The following is a 17893-nucleotide window of genomic DNA, read 5'->3' on the forward strand; positions in this document are numbered from 1 at the left end:
TTCTTATGACTTTATTCCCAAGTTGGTCGGTTTTTACTCAAACTACATAACGAAACGTATGAAAGTATTTTTATTTTTATTAATTGTAAATTTATATTAACAATAATAAGTAGATTTTAGTTAATCAGTTATATGTGTAAGTGTTCATTGTCTGTTAATTTACGTGTATTATTTGCACAGGCTTCCGCGATGAAAAGTTTACACATCTTTACATTGGAAAAAGCGAAAAGCAACTGCTCCGGTAAGAAATTCATACAATTCGCTCGCGTAAAAATTAAAATCAGGCTCCGCTCTCCACCGCACCACAACCGAAACTCGAACTTTTCACAGCACCAACTTTAACTCATTCTTTTTGTTAAGACTATTGAGGTAAAACAGAATTAAACTTTTTAGCTTGAACGGTAATTAAATTTTTTTTCTTTCCAAGTTTTTAATACATTTAATTTTTTTTTTTTTGACTTTTTTTTCTAAGTTGATCTAGTTTACTTTGCTGTTTTGACTCCTTTTTTCTCTTTTCAAAACAAGAATTTATAAAGCAATTAAGAGCCATTCTTCGACAGCACAAAATCAATTCCGGACAGCACAACATTGACTATTTCGACAGCACAACACTAACTACCTCTACAGCACCAAACTCATTCTTTAACAGCACTAAAGCTAATCAACCTTTCCGGTCGAAAAACTATTTGACTTTTTCCAGCACAAAAACTAACTGATTTTTGTTCAAAGCGTCAGGGAAAAGATATTCGTAAGTCACAGAAACGAACTTTGGGCTTTTCCTCTTTCCATAGTTCTCTGTTGCATAATAGTGTTCTCCAGAGGGAGAGAAGGAGGGACAGACATGAATAGAGGCTTTTGCATAACGGTAGGGCGTTATAACGGTCGACCTTACTCTATTGTAATAGAATAAAGGCCCCAGCAAACCGAGGTTTTAGTCGAAATATGATGAAGCTCGCTATACTTGAAAGTCAAATCGGCAATTAAAGAATACGAGAGCCATCCAAAACGATCGAAAACTCAAAAGTCAGCTGGCAAGCTTGTGGCGTCCTCATTTTGAAAAGAGTCAAAGTATCAGTAGAGAATATTATGTAGCGTTAACTTCAGACGAAAATCGGAATTTTTCCTTTGTTTTGAACAAAACAGAACACAAGCAGCGGCACTGAGGCCACTGTAACTCATTGGCGCACGATCGAAATAATATAGAATTTTAACATATATAATATATATACATATATATAAATGAATACATACAAATTAATATATACATATATATAAAACAATATATATATATATATATAAATTAATATTAGGAAATTTTGGATCACAGAGTTCTATTCTTCACACTCTAACATGTATAAGGATTATCATGATAAGCAAGCCCTTGTATGGAGAAAAACTATTATTTTTAGATTTCTAACACGAAAAGTCGAAATTAATAAAATTTTTGGGAAGTAAATTAAGTTCGCCAAATTTGGATCATGTCTTATGAAGTTTTGGGCATCCTCCAATATGCGAGCTTTCGTGAAATATATGTCTTTGCAGGAAAATAATGTGTAATTTGTCTTCTTACCCATACGAGCGACTATTTGTACTGGATGAAGTGGTGTAGGATATTTAATGGCTAGTCTTGTTCGACTATAAAGTTCTATTCACTACTTTTGAACTTTTAGGTAAGTTCGATAAGAAAAGGCATACTACTTTTGGCCCTGCATTTTACACATTTTACTTTTAAAAATGAAAGAAAAGACGGGATGATACATTATGGCAGAGTAAAAACAACGATTGAATAGGTTAAAATACTGTTGCGTACCATTGAAAAGCTTACATAGAAAGAGAATTAACGAATAGACGAAATTTGTTTATATTTGGTTATCTGTTCCGTCACTAGTCTTGATGAAGTTTCATTGTAAAATACAACAATTTGTTGCGACATGAAACCTTCTATATGGGCTCCCAAAACACCTGAAAAACCAATTATTCAATCGATTCATTATTTCGTTTTGATCCCACATTTACTTGTAAGGGTATCAATTAGATATTTATCATTTGTAGTGTGCGAGTAACCCAGATAAGGAGATTTGGCAACAGCGACTTTTGAATAGAATTATAAAACCGTTCAGTAACGCTAATTAGTAAAGCAGGGGTTTAAAAAAAGTCGTGGTTGCTCTTCCAGATCGGAACCGCCTTCGCATGTTCAAATGGCCACTGAAGTTATAATATATTATTCGCTAAAAAAATACCCCTGGAAATCGTAATATAGGATTAACCACCCATAATCTGAACCTACATGTAATAGAATAGAAGGAGATAATGCAATCTAAGTTAAGTCTTATGTTATTGTAGTATATAAAGTTGTAGCATATACACGTTAGATAATAAACTTGGATGTCGATTAAATATTATTAGTAAAGTAAAGCGTCATCGTTCATTTCATCGATGATTAGAGAAAGAAGAATAAAAATCTGTTCAGGTAAGGAAAGGACAGGAATAAAGTAGGAATAAAATTCAAACCGAAAATCCTTTCTATAGAAACTGTATATGGCGAGTGGTCGTAAAAATTTGTAACACTAACTTTAAGTTCTTGAATGCCGATTATCTGCTTCAAAAGCTCAATTCGATTATCAGCTCAAAAAAAAATAGAATTCACGTTTACGTTTCGTTACCTCTCTGTCCCAGTAGCATGCAATTGTACAGAAACTAGGAAAAATAAAACGATTGAGTGTAATAGTGAGAAGATTAAACAAATTTAACATATCTTTATATCACATTGCCTCCTACACATTCATCTTATAGCAAGTCAGACAACCGCTAAAAATAAAACCACTTAACTTTCCATTTTACAACACTAATCTCACATGTTTTATTGTCAGAAAAAAATTTGCAAAAGGCTTCCATAATATATATACTCTTTTTCTCAGCAACGATTGAAATAAGATAATTATGCGCTTCCCGCGCTTTCACATGACATTAACTATTAAAAGGACAAAGAATTTTAAATCGAACTTGTACAAAATACTTTCAGAAAGCAACTATATTATATTATCTTTATGAAAAATAATTTAAGTCAATAGAGGCTTGGTTCCATAGTCCAGTAAAATTTTATCACACACCCATTACCGTAATAACACAATAATACACAAAATACAATATCATACTATAAGTGCGTTTTCGCTTTTCATGAAAGGGGAATTGAAAATTTTTGACGTTAAAATACAAAACTTTACAAAACCAGTAGAGAAAAAATTGAGATAGAAAAAAATGTACTTAAGTACGTTTTCAAATCCCAAAATCCATTCGATTCTGATTATTTAAAAAATTGAGTAGAAGAGAAAGAACAAAAAATGCTTTTAATGCAGAATATGACGGAAAATGAAATGATTGGAAGTGCTACAGGTGAAGAAAATGGATATATTTTTACGTAGAGATGTAAAAGTACAATTGGAGAGAAACTCACTGTTAGTTAATTCTCGCAATCGATAAATTTGAACTTTAACGGTATATTCGGTACATAAATTTGTATATTACGGAATGCGTTTTTGGTGCTGTAATGAAACTCAACTTCGAAATTACGTATTAGGCGTGCGATACCCAATTCAAGTTCCATGGAAGCTATCCGACGACCGACACAACTACGCGGTCCAAAACCGAAAGGTAGAAACACGAATGGACTGCTCGGTTTTAAAGCGTTAACATTTTCGTTCGTTTGTTCGGATCGCAGCCAACGTTCAGGTAAGTATTCACTGGCTCTCCCATAGTAATGTTCATTTCGATATAACAGCTCGGCTATCATAGCAACTTGATTACCAGCTGGTACGCGATAACCGCTTAAGACGACATCTCTTTGATTGATCCTTGCGCCACCGGCACCCAAAGGATACATACGTTGTGATTCCTTGATGCATGCTCTTAAGTATGGTATGTTTTGCAAGGCATTCTCTTGAAATTCGGAATCCTTTTCAGGTAAAACTTGCATCACCTCATGCCGCAATTTATTTTGTTTATCGGGATTTTTAGCTAAACACAACAGCAAGCCGGTAAATGTCGTTGTAGTCTACAATTTAACTCATAAATAATATTCAGATAATTGCTTATAATTCGACTTTCGCGTATATTACCGTATCCACGCCGGCTAACAGCATATCCATGGCCATCACCTCAGCAACTTTTTTATCGATTTGTAATAATTTTTCCAAGACACTTTTTTCATCTTTTCTTGACTCGGTATTTGTTTGCTTTTCAATCTGTTCCATGGCTTCGCTTACAAGTGTCGTTGTTACATCCTTTAAGGAATCCAGAGCTCGTATTAGTCGCTTAAATGTGGGTGTATGTACGTATTTCCATACTGTAGGTTTAAATTCAAGTTCGTAGGATGCAGAAAAAAATTCATTTAGCGCGACAAAGAGCTTTTTGGCTCGAGAATCGTTACGATTTTCATTAATTAAACCCAAATGTTTGTCTAAAGCGACGACCGCAACAGACTCGAGAGCCCAGCGGTTAATTTCTTCCTCAAAAGTGGCGGGAACTTCGAGAGTACTGGAATCACGTATAGCGCGAATTCTATAATAATAAAATAACTATTAATAATAGCTTCAGTGTCCTTACGAAAAGTTCAGTTTGGGATAATAATTTTACAATTATTATTATTATCATAATTAACTTAGCCAGAGAAGTCAATTCAAAAGCCTTCATCAATTCAAAAGGTTTCGAGAGTGTTGATATCCCGTATGGAACGAATACTGGAGACAGTAATGATAAAAATGTGTAATGTGTAAACAGAAGTCGGGCTGGTGTTTTTCGCCGCCCGATTAACTCAACTATATTCGCGTTCCTTCCGCTTTTCTTCTCGCTTCCTTTTCCTTCCCTTTCTCTTTCTTATATCATATCAACAAGAAAGGAAATTTTTAAGTCGCGAATAACTTAGCCTCTGTGCGAGTATCGTTGTCCGCTAGTACTGTTCCTTGTCCGTTAGTCAATACTGGCGCGTACTTTCCTATGTTCACACACACGGACACATATGTCCCGTCTTCACAGAACCTGTAGAATGCTTGGTTTATTATTTTTCCACGTTTTTTTTTATAATTATGTAATTTATATATTTTCTATTAATACTTAATTTGTATTTTAACTTTGCTTTTTTTTTCTCTTTTCTTTTGAAACATAAAACTAGTTTCACCGATATTTATATTTGCTTAATCATATATGCAAACAATAGACATTAAGCTAAAAGCTACATAAACATCAATGGATAAGAAAATCTAATACAAGCCAAAACACCCCATCTACGGTGCAACCAGTCGATGACGCGATTGTGAAAGATGCTGCCGCACTATCGACACTCTCCGGGTCCCCGGTAACCCATCAAATACCATTCCGTAAAAAGGAAAAGATCAATACGGTGATCAATATGCTCCTTAGTATTTTCTGACCGATCATTATGCACCTTTGCAGACAGCAATCAAGACTTTTTTCCCCGCCAAATATCGGTAAAAAGTAGTTTCGAAGATCTGCTAATGCCAACGGTATGATCGATAGATAATAAGCAAACTCACCATAAATAGCGACACAAAACGGTAATATTGACGGCATACAATGAAGCCAAAAATATTAGAAAACATTCTACTTCTTTTTTCTTTTTATCCTTTTGCGAATCAGTTCAATTTTAAATGTATTTTTATTTAAAAGTCGTGTTAAAACTAAACATAAATTGCATTCAATTCATATATATGCTATGTACATACCTTTATTAATAGCGTTTATTAGTTTTATTGTTCAGACATTGTTTTGGTTTCATGCCATTTATTGCGCAAAATCTTGTTTGAAATTCATTTCATATTCTTCAGCCCTCGTAATAGAATTTTTCTTTTAAACACTCTTGGATCCAAAAACAAATTTTGTATACACAGGTATTATAAATATTCTATGTAATATTTTTCCTTTTGTTATTACTTGGCTTTCGCACGAGAAAATTGTAAGTTAATTTATATATTCTGATTTTATTCTTTTCTTAGGAGCACATCAATCCGTAATCATTATTTTTCTTCCAACGTTAAACACTTGCACTCCTCAACTCCTTGTCCTCCTTTCTATCTCTTATTTTATCTGAAGAAAAACTATCCTAATCTTATACAGACGAACTTCGGACGGAAAGAGTTATTAACTGGCGGAATTCTGTTATTATGAATAACTCTTCTCTATCTGTGAAGAGCAGGGACAAAGCCGACCGTCGGAAACCCCCTCCACTCATTATGCTCGTATTTTTTCTTGTATGTGCTATGCAATGCTTCGCTGCCACATTTGTGCTGTTTGCACTCTTACCTTTCTATAAATTCTCTATTGACCTGTGACATCTTCTGCATATACAGTTGAACATTTTTCGGTTGCATTAAAACGGGATTAACGATCTTACGAAATGTAGCCCATTTTTCACCTCTCCTATTGAAGAAGTAACTTGATTAGTATTGTTTGCAGTCAAGACATCGTTTACTCACTTACGCGGATAGTAAACCCTCAACTCCTTGATAGAAATCCTTTCTCCAGACACTACGATAATAGTGTAAGCCGTCCATACCCGGTCTTATTGGCCATGCGCCCTCATTACGTAGAACCTCTTCAAAATCTTCAGGGTTGTGAGTAACGACAAAATCACTTTTGCCTAAAAGACCTTTAAAAATTGCGATATCGCCCCAATCTTTTCTATGAGCCATAAGCATCTGAATCGGTTCCAATTTGTTATATTTACCACCTGGTAAAAATTTCATTAATAAACCTAACCGGGTGTCACCAGGTATCTGTTCGAAAGGTTTGGCTTCTTCCCATCTCTTACTAAAATCGTAATTACTCTCAGATGTATTATTGCTTGAGGATGAGCTAGATGTACGTCTGAATGGTGAGTTCTAAAGGAAAGAATTCATTTTTACATTTTTATTTTATTATTCCCCTAAGCCATAATCGTATATAAAATGTGTTATTCGGAAATGAAACAACAACGAAAGAGTCTATCGAGCTTTCGATGATACTCCGTTTGCCATCGTAACTGTCTTCCGTCCTACTTATGTGAATTTCCAACCCCTTCTAAAGTTGAATTGATTACCACTTGGGTGAAAATTGGTAATGAAAATAAATTTTTAAATTGTTCCTACGATTCTCCAGATCCGTCTGTTAACACGGTCCTATTTCTATATGGTTCCCACGACGCCGTCGGGTGGGACTAACGAATTCTTCAACAAAATATTTGATTAGAACTTTTCCTTATATAATAATATTCCTCGCTGCAAAAGTAAGGAAATTCTTACATCTTACTATTGCAAGTTTGTCCATCTTTTACTTTAACTGGCAACTCGTATCACCGAGCTTAAGTTATGTGTGACATTACATAAAATAGATTTATTTCCTCTAAAGCTGCTATCTACAGAAAGTTTAGCGCAACCTTGTGGTGCCACTTGAAGAGGAATGGAAGCCTATGAAATAAGCGCACGTGCCATAGTTGAGCTACCCAGTTCGTGAGATGTGGAAGCGATTCTATAACTTGCTCACCAACACTCCTAGGACGGGTAAACCAAAGAATTTATACGTACTTGTTCCTCACCGAATACCAGACTCACAAAACCCTAACTAATCGATCGCGGATTTGCTCCTGGGCCTTTTCTTCACCCATCCAGCCTATTACTCTCCCTTCGGCCAGTAAAAAGGTTTGTAGGGGAACCCGAAGCTCCTCTCATAAATAAAAAGATTCCTTTTATTTCATTTTTTTCTTTTACATTTTATCTAATATTTAACGCAATATGTATGAGATTCCTTTTCAATTAATAATAGGAATAGTAGTAATGATAATAAATCGCTATGAGAAGTGAAATTGAATTTTTAGTTTATATTTCAATTTATGTAATTGTTGATATATATAAAAGGCATATACGTATGTATATATAAGCTTTTTTATACAAAAAGAGTACGTTGGTATATATGTAAATGGTTTATCTATTTAATTTAGTAATTATTAATAAATTTGTCTTGTTATATTATTGTGATCACAACAACATAGCGTTTCAACAAACCATTAGGATAACGCATCGGAACTAAACGTTCTTTAACCACATCAAAACATGTTTGTTCATATGGAAATGATTTGCATTCAGGCAAGGTGCAGTCCATATCAAACCCATTGAATTTAATGTTCCTTCAAATGTAAAGAATAGTTAGCCAAAAATATCGTGGAATAATGCAACTAGCCGCTATTAATGACGTCTTGTCAAACTGGATCTATTTAAGGGAAAATCTATTTTTTCATCTTTTAATGTGATAATAAAATATTCATAGATAGATTTCCATATGCATTTACGAAGATCTCCGAGAGTATACAGTGCAATATTAATAAATGCAAAAATTTCTGTCCAATTTCAGGTTTGCTATATAACTTTTGTGATTGTTGTTATTTTTAACTTAATTTTTTTTATTAATCAAATTTGCTAAATTCCTCTTGTACATTTGGACGACCCTTGTTTTCATTTATTTACTCATTCATCAAAAAAAAAAAAATTTTCACTCACAGTAAAGAAAAATACAAGCTCTAGCCAATATCCCGAAAAGCGAAAGCCAAATAAAACCAATAAAAATGACGTGAACACATCTCCTGCCGTTAACTCTTTCTCGCGCGAGATCTTAACAATACTGTTAGGGCAGAGTTGCATTCTTTTCTTAAAAACAAAGAAATAAACAGAATTGCTAATAGAAAAACTAATATTATATATCCTCCTATTACAAATACTCTAGTTTTATGAGTCACCTTAACATATTAAATCGTATTCCTCCGAATCCTCAATGTACCTTTAAACGTACTGTACCTTAAAAGTGTATTATTAAACATTAGGCTTGAATTCCCTGCTTGAAATATAGAAACCCTTAAATCTTCTTTATACAGCATGCTACATATAACTATTCCCTCCCTTCTAAGAACCTGTCTACCGTCGTTAACCAATGTGCTTAAGTATTATAAACATAACAAAAAATATATGAAATATAAGTAGCTCTCCATTTGTCTGTTTCACATATCCGTCGGCCGAGTGTACATTTAGTTACCACGACTATCAAACTTATTCTAAACACCTATAAAAAATGAGCTCTTCTCTCTTCAATTGTACTACACAGTGTCATAAATTTGTTAACTCTTCAGAGAACTTTGGATAGAGTGGGGCAATTTTTTGAACCCTTTGCCATATAGCCCTTCCTATATGTTAAAAACGCGTAATTTTCAATAGTTCTTAATGGAAGCTCGTTTACTACAATAATTTTAACCCTTGTCTTATCCTTACCCATACGGAATTTGGACAACGTACACCTTTTTTTTGATCCTAGCCTATATAAGGGGTTTAATCAAAAGTAAGCCTTTAAATACCAAAATGGCCTAGTTCTCAATATTTTAATTTTAAATTAATTATATAGATCTGAATCTAGATCGCACCCTATGTACATGCTCTCATGAAAGCAAACTCTTTTATGTGGACAAAGTCTAAGTTGTGGTTTACTACGAAAGAAGCTACTAGAAAATTATGAAAACGTTGACAAGTAAATTAAGTTTGCTCAGCTTGGACCGCGTTAGCAAACGTTTCATATGTCCTTCACTATGAGGGCTTTTTGAAAATTTAATGGTGTGAGGTATTTAATTGGCGGGGTATTTAATTGCCCGACATTTGTCCAACGTTCATTTCTTTAGCGACCTCCACTTTTTACTGGAGCCCAAGAGGAAATTTCACGTTGATATTAATGCCTACGTGGGTAACACGAAGCCGCTATTTTTTTTTTTTTACCGCCCAAAAAGAAAAGAATGAAGAAAGGTAAAGATGCAGGGAGATGGCCGCACGCTAGTGCGTTTGCGTGACCAAGTGTTCATGCCTTTACCGACTGGACACTCACAGCAGCTACAGCCAAAGTAAACGCTATCGCACTGAGATTTCAACCCGCGAGTACTGACTTGTTGGTCGCGGTTCTTACCTACGCGCCTACTTTTGCGGGCTTTTGCTTTTGGGTTTTGAAACGTTGCGCTACAGTCCGCGTATTAGCAAGGCCTATTTGTCCCGCCTGTCAGATCAGTATTCGAACACGCGATCGTTGTTTGGTCACGATCTTATCAGTCGTATATTAAGTTATTAGAGTCGGCACAAACGCAATTTTTGTTATTTACTCTTAAAGGTTTAGGTTTGAACACCTCGATTAGTCTGCTTTCATGGAAGCGCAGGCTTAATTCTATTGAGTCACCATCTTTTCAAACAAGGCGCAAAATTTTAAGGGTTACTTTCTTTCCCAGCTTGATACATAAGTGAATGAATTTGTCATTTCTATTTGTTCGGAGTGACTTTCATATCCCTAACAGAGATATTCGAAACTATGATCCAATTAAGCCTCATCAATGCCGCCCAAACCAATAAGTTTTACCAAACGCTACGTTTTCGAGTCAACTTTGATCGATGTTAGGCTTAAATCGACAAACTCAAGTATATCTTATTCCGAATACAAAACCGGGTCGCCCACATTTTTATTATTAGTTAGCAATTTGTTAATGAAAGAGAAAGATATGTTAATAGTTCATAGTTCATGTTAATAGTTCATAAGCTTATATGCGTAGCAGTGATATTTAAGCTGTAATTAAAAAACCCCTTGTTTTTTTTTAACTTAACAACTTGCTTACACCGGTTTGTATAATATATAAATACATATAAAAGTTATCAAATAACACATTTCGAAAACTTTTTCTTGTAGTCTAAAGTGATTTCCATGCGAACGTAATTATTGTTTAGATAACTATAATGTTTTGATAGATGTAACAACCCACAATATTATAGATAAATGAACTCTTACTTGGAAGTGCAAAGGAATGATAAAATACGCATACATCTCGACATATAGATAAACCCAGAAACGGCACGGATGGACACACAGAAGTACTTGTAAAATAGCCCCATAACATTGTAACAATCAAACGTTCAACTAGATAGCAGTGATTAAAACTGCAATTTATGTGACTTTTTTAATGTATACCCGACGAATGGCGCGATCATTAGTAAGGTTTACAAGAAAACTATAAAAGTAGTTTGCTTACTTGTTTAATGCTTTGCGAAATTGTGTGGAAAATTCTTAGACGCTCCAACATTTCTATTTTTACACTTTTTCATAAAATTATTAAGTAGAAATTTTACAATGGAAATGTAGTCTACTACTAAATAGATTAACATCCATAATTCAATAGCATTTCTGTGCATCGAAAGCTTTCTCTCTTATCTAAATTCTCGCTCTCTAATTCTCTCTCCAATAATTAATAATAATAGTAATGTATCAATATTTTCGTCCTATAACGTTCTTGCATTTCTCAGAAAGCACAAAAAATTACGAACAAAAGATCAGAATTACAAATACGCTCACTAACTTTTTAGAATCGAATACTATTTAATGAGTGAATTGAAATTGACGCGAAAAGTTTGGTCATGTCTCTTTTTTGTTCAATCTGCGGGTGTCGTGACCCGAGGACGAACCCTATCGAAAATGGTTTAGATCGGTACCAGACCTCCTATAGCGCCCCATTTTGAAAAGTGGCTCTATGAACAACTGTATTAAGCGAAGTGATGTAGAGTATTTGATGATAACCCATGGACCCTGTAATGTTTTTGGCTTATTTTTGCTCTTAATCAATTGGTGTTTTTTCTTAAGTTTAGCTAACTGCCACGTTTCTCCTTTAACGCATTTCGAGTTGCCACCGTTTCTGCTCATAGACTTCTGTTCACTTTTCATATGGATAGCTCCTCATCTTATCGTATATTCTACCGCCCTAAATTAACTCTTTTTTTTTTCTTATTACTATAATTTGTATCGATTTCTGGGAAGACTAGCAAACGGCTTAAGGTGAAAGACTGAAATTTAAGCTACAGGGATAGTGTGAAAAACAAAGAAAACAGAAAGCATGTAATAAAAATGAACTTTTCCCAAAGCGAATGGTACTTTTTTGAAAGCTTATGCATAAGTTTTTTCTCAGACGAGAAGAAAATTGCAAAATATCTCAGTCATCGGAGAGCTTTATTTAGTTCGATTCAAGTGAAAACATTATAGTCGGGCCAGACCGACTATTAGATACCCCATACCAGATATGAGGGCTTACTTTCCGTAAGAGTAGTTGTGCTCAAGAGGTTGAAAATTTGAGACACGGCTTCAAAAATCAGTACAGTTAATTTTTATATCAAGTTACTATTATGGATTAAACTTAATCATAAAACATTGAAACCTCGAAATTTTTGCCCTGAAAACCAATAATTTTCATGAAAATCCTTACAAAGGACGGGATGCAAAAATAAGCTTAGGTGAACCAAATTTCGTAGCGTTAATTTGTGTATTAAATTGCTATTATGGGTTTACTTTCATCATAAGATATTAAGATTTAGATTTTTCTGCGCTATAAAATAGACCGAGTTGACCCAAATTTGGTACAGTTAATTTTTTTTATGTTAAATTACATTCATGATTTTCATCATGAAGGATTGAAAATTTTTTAGGATATGAAGTTCAGTTTTCGTGATATAACAGAGGGTTCAAAACATAGTCCCAGACGGTCCGTAGTATTCATAGCAACATAGAATATCAAACTACGATTACTTAACCACTTTTACCGAGAAATTTTGCAGATTGCAATTTTTGCATATAACGTCTTTTCAAAATAAGGGTTTATATGGGGAATTGTAGAAAAAGATGACCAATCTGAACCATTTTCAATAGCGCACCTTGGATCAGAGCACATCAGTGTACCAAATTTCATCAAAATATCTTAAAAATTGCGACCTCCAACTTGAACGCAAATTTATATGGACTGACGTCAGACGGACAGATGGATAGTTACAAAGACAAATAGAGAAACTGCGATCGATTCAGAAAATGATTCTGGATCGATCGGTATAACAAAAGCTGCCTTAAACTGCCTTAAACTCTTCTAGATGTTACATACGTCCACGCAAGAATTTACGGTAGGAAATTTAAATCACATAGCTCTTTTTTTTGGGCCCCAACATATGTAGGCGCTGTCACGAAACGAAAGCTCCTATATGACGAGAAAATCTAGCCTACCAATATGCGGGCTTCTATGAAAATAATGAATGAATGAACTTTTTGGTGCACTATTACCAAAACTAGCGAATAACTGCATTCGGCGAAGTGGTGTAGGGTTTGTAATAGTCGGCTTTGCCGGACTATAATATTCAAAAAAAAAAAAACATCTTACCACTTTGTGATTTGTGACATCGCTGCCATGCTACTCGGAATACGGCTGTAAATGGTGTCTTTCGATTAAAAGCATAAATCTTGGAAAAGAAAATTATTACATTACATATGTAACGATCATAGAAGACTCCACTGCCGGAGACAGTAATGATTAAAGTTTTAGAACCATTCCCCTTGCGTTAACAAAGCAACAACTCTACGCAGTCACTAGTTGTTTCCGCAATTTTTTTTTATGCTCTATACAGTACTTCGCTGCCACATTTGTACTCTTTGCACTCTTACCTTTCTATAAATTTTTTATTGACATGTGACATCTTCTGCATATAAAGCTTGACGGTTTTCGATTGCATTAAAACTTACGTTGATAGCAAACCTTCAACCCCTTGATAGAAGTTCTTTTTTAAGACGCTACGATAATAATATAGGAACTCCATGCCCGGTCGTTTTGGCCATTACGTAGAACCTCTTCAAAATCTTTAGGATTGTGGACTAAGACAAAATCACTTTTACCCAGAAGACCTTTGAGAATCGCAATTTCCCCCTAATCTTCTTTGCAAGCCGACATTAGTTGTGCTGCATCCATATTGTAATATTTACCTCCTTGTTAGAATTTTCTAAATAGTGCTAATTTACTGTCGCCAGGTATTTGGTTGAAAGGCTTAGCTTGCTGCCACTTTTGATTAAAATGACTAAAGTGACTACTCTCAAGGCTAATATTTTCCGAAAGTGATCTTGAGGTTGAATTGAAACGTGAATTCTAATTAAAAGAATTAAGTTTTATAATAAAGCAAAGAAAAGTATATTCTGAAAGCTTGATACAGAGGCCCATATGCTATCTATATTTCTTTTCTCAAAGGATGGCGTCATATTCAATTTGTCATTTGTTCGGAAATTCTATAAGCTATATATGCTCCTGATCAATACCAAACTCTGAATCGATTTAAGCAGGATCGTATGCCCGCCCGTCTGTGTAATAATCGCAATAATGTCTTGATCGCCAAAAATTCAGATAACGACGCAACAGTTCGCAAAACACTATAAGCTCTTGTATGCAGGCTAGTTTTAAATAAACGTCTGTTGTAAACATTCTCCTGTCCGCAGAAAAGAAATTATTGACTTCAAATTTAGCAAAAACATTGCAAGTTCTTGCACGCAGATTGGTATTGGAAATGAGGCAAATTAGGTCGGCAGGATCATGTAAACTGAGGACATATCTATGTTTCAAAAAGAATAAAAAATTAGTTTTGTGCTTATTACTCATAAACTATAGCACGCAAACCTTAAATGACGAAAATTGACCACGCCTACCCACAATTAAATCACAATTTAATTTGTTTTTCAATACCTTTATAGCACACAGCAACACGCTTAATTTTGAACAAGTTGCAGATTCGGAATACTCCTAATGATATTTGTCTCTTTGCCTGTCCATCTAGCCGCCTGCCCAACTACGTAGTATCCAACCAATTTAAAAAAGAATTTGAAAACGGTTAAAACAGATCAGAGAACACACCTACAACGTCCATTCAAACAAAACTGAGAACATTTTTGCCTTCCGTGTCTTTAGCTCGTCGATCATAAGCTACAAGAAATACACGATATAAATTTCCGCAAAATTATTCAATGCAAATAGAACAAATGACCCAGGCCCACCCAACACTCGGTCTCAACCATATACGCGTTTCATACTTGTTTCTTTTGACAAACTCCTTACGCTGAAATGAAAACTGAATTTTACGCGAAAGAAACGTGTTTGAAATCTCGCTTCTTCTATTCACAATTTCTGCTTAATGTAAAGAGTAAAATGTAGCTTTTTTCAAATTGATCTGTCACATGAATTCGAAACACCTGTGCAAGCTTTCAGGGTTGAACGACCTATACAATTCCCACCGAGATTGTCGGAGAAAGGCGGGGAGACCTGGACGTGGAGAACCACAGTTAAGCAATTAAAAGAGCCATTCCAAGGTCACTTAAGAATATTTACTTGTTACAATACTCTTAATACGTACATTAAATGGTTCCAAAAAAAATGAGCAGGAAGTACAAAATGTCACATTAGATCTCAACTTACTTGTCTAAAGTTTGGTTTATTTCTAAGAACAACTTTCCACTATTTTAACATTTTGCTTGTTCTTTCTCTTTTTTTGTTTCTAATGGTGCTTATTCTCACGTGTATTCAAAATATTATTTACAAGTTCAGCATTATAAATCTATTTTAATACTAAAAAGTTAGGCAGGTATCCAGATGCTCAAACCTAAGTGGATTTTCTCCTTCTCAGTGCTCAGTTTTATTAGAAAAAGCTTTCTCTCGGCCATTAATTAATATAAATTTACTCTGTTAGACTTCTGAAAAGCTTCATCCCCCCGTTGCTGCAAATTAAATTCTAATTATTGTACTTACATTTTAATTAAGAGATAGGCCCGGTACATTTTTATGCATTTTTTAATGCGACGCAAGGGGTGTTTCGATCATATCGTGTAGTGAAATCCAAATATATATTCCGTTTGATAATTATTTTCACGTTTTGTTTATTGACTTCTACAATATATTTCTCTTTTAAGTGAACTGTGGTCAGCGTCTTATATAATAAATTATTGTGCTAGCTTAAGCAAAATAGTAAAGTTTCAAACTAGGCTATTACTAAAATTTCGCAGACATAAGTTATCTTAATTAGACCTGAATTACATTTAATATAGATTATAACTAAATTAGGTTATCTTAATCAGGTTATAGCTGGACTTACATTATGTAGGGGAATAAGAAAATGTAAACTTAGCATAAGTGATTAATAAGTGAGTAATAAGCAGAATACGTTGAATCGATAAATTGATCATACATACCTTAAGTTATATATACTACAAGTTATATATACATATACAAATATATACATACATATATATATGTAGGTATATACATACATATATAAATGGAAGTTATATATAAATTAACAAGTAAAAATGTATGTAGGGGTGATGTGCGGACACTGATCATATAATTCGATTAGGTTTTTCTATCCGCTTTCGGCATCCTTTAAGAGACATATCAAAACCTTTAAAATATTAAAAAATTAAAATATTTTATAATCTAGTTTTTCTATTATACTTTTTTCTTCAGTATTAACAAAAAAAAAATTGTTTGCACTTTTATAACACAACGCATGATTTCCTTTTTTTATTTATATTTTTAATTTTTGCTTAGTTTTTAGAATCATATTAATTACCTTAGCCAAGCCGTGAACCAATGGTAAAGTTAGTCCGCCTCTTAGGAAAGATAAAATTATGGACTACGCGTTAGTTGAAACGATACTATCGAGAATGACTGTCGCATGGATTACGTACTCAACATCAAGAACCGTTAACCGATCCCAGGCTTGTTGAATTGCTATGATTTCCTATTGACATTGCAGCAAAACTTTAAATAAAAATACTACTCTGTCCTTTTATACCCTTCACTGAAGAATGAAACTTATATTCATTATGTCAAAACATTTGCAACGCCCAGAAAATGATCCAAATCGCCTACAGTAAGCTGAAAATATCTACATCTTTCAAAAGAAATAAGAAATTGATTTTTGCTCATTACTTATAAACTACAGTAAATAAATCTACAAAATTATGAACGGCGATGCTGAAGTAATTATCCAAAAATGGGAAAAATTGACCACGTCTTCCCAATATTATAGTGTATAAATTATGATATTTTTGCAATGCGGTCAAAATAGAGAAAACCGGATGCCCCCACTCTACATATTATAAAACAAGAAAGTTTAGTTTTTGTAGTTTTTTTGTCGTTTTTAGGATAACGGTGATGTACATAAAAGATTCGGTTGGAATTTGGCTTCTCTTGCTTGTTTTTGTTGCATAAAGTAAAATTGTAATAAAAGAGAATGGCGCCCTTTCTCAATTTTTTTAATATCCTTTTTAAAATGATTGTATTATTGCTATTGGAAAACACTGTATTTTCGTAATCGGCTTTCATTTGATTGATTGGTGTATAAATTTAACATTCAAATACAACAACTCTGCATTTTATGTAGTTTAGATAAAAGATACACTTTACTATACATAACTGTGTAATGTTCTTCTCTCTGTCATTTCTATAAAGTTAACAAAAGTTCCTTGCACATGTGGTTTTTGTCTTCCGTAGAACGAAAATTCTTATCTCTTGTGGATTTACAATCAAACTTTCTTCCATCGTATTTGCTATTGTTGTTACAATCATGCGTTACGTACGCGATGTATTGCATTTTGTTCACATTAACTTGTATGTATTTGTTATGTCGGACAAAGAATTCGCCACAGATGATGAGAGAATAAGCGTCCACAAATTTGTTTACGGACATGTTATCAATAATTTGTATAAGAACTCCACCCATCAGAGAGTAAGCGTATATGTTTGTTTACATTTTTTAATAATTAAACATGTATTTGTATAAAATTTCCTGCCTTTAAAGAACAAGCGTATAAAATTTGCTGCCTTTATGGAATAAGCGCATATATGTTCTGTGCGGTATGTATATAGTTTCTTATAATTATCTCAGTGATTATGTTGTTTTATGCAAACATTGAACTCGAGTACGTAAGTTAAGGAGAAGTTTATTCACTTTTTTCCCGATCACACCTTCGGCCATATTTCCGATTTGTC

At 34.0% G+C, this 17893-nt stretch overlaps 1 protein-coding gene across 3 annotated transcripts; it reads right to left on the minus strand.

Moving 5' to 3' along the window:
• Positions 1-1593: 1593 nt before the first annotated feature.
• On the minus strand, positions 1594-15365 carry LOC119641162 (cytochrome P450 CYP12A2-like). 3 transcript variants are annotated; one of them, XM_038039673.1, is made up of 5 exons: positions 11090-11211; positions 6493-6893; positions 6316-6432; positions 4116-4557; positions 1594-4051 (listed from the first exon to the last, which is right to left on the minus strand). In XM_038039673.1, exons 1-5 carry the CDS (start codon positions 11138-11140, stop codon positions 3461-3463), a joined length of 1602 nt encoding a protein of 533 aa, XP_037895601.1. In that variant the 5' UTR covers positions 11141-11211; the 3' UTR covers positions 1594-3460. The 3 variants fall into 3 exon arrangements, with proteins under 3 accessions (XP_037895601.1, XP_037895604.1, XP_037895602.1); XM_038039676.1 differs by lacking the exon at positions 11090-11211 and adding an exon at positions 15320-15365 and having other exon boundaries at positions 3461-4051; XM_038039674.1 differs by lacking the exon at positions 11090-11211 and adding an exon at positions 10849-11001 and having other exon boundaries at positions 3461-4051.
• Between the last annotated feature and the right edge of the window lie 2528 nt (positions 15366-17893).

The sequence above is a fragment of the Glossina fuscipes genome, unplaced genomic scaffold (genome assembly GCF_014805625.2).
Source record: "Glossina fuscipes isolate IAEA_lab_2018 unplaced genomic scaffold, Yale_Gfus_2 147, whole genome shotgun sequence".
Classification (NCBI taxonomy): Eukaryota; Metazoa; Arthropoda; class Insecta; order Diptera; family Glossinidae; genus Glossina; species Glossina fuscipes.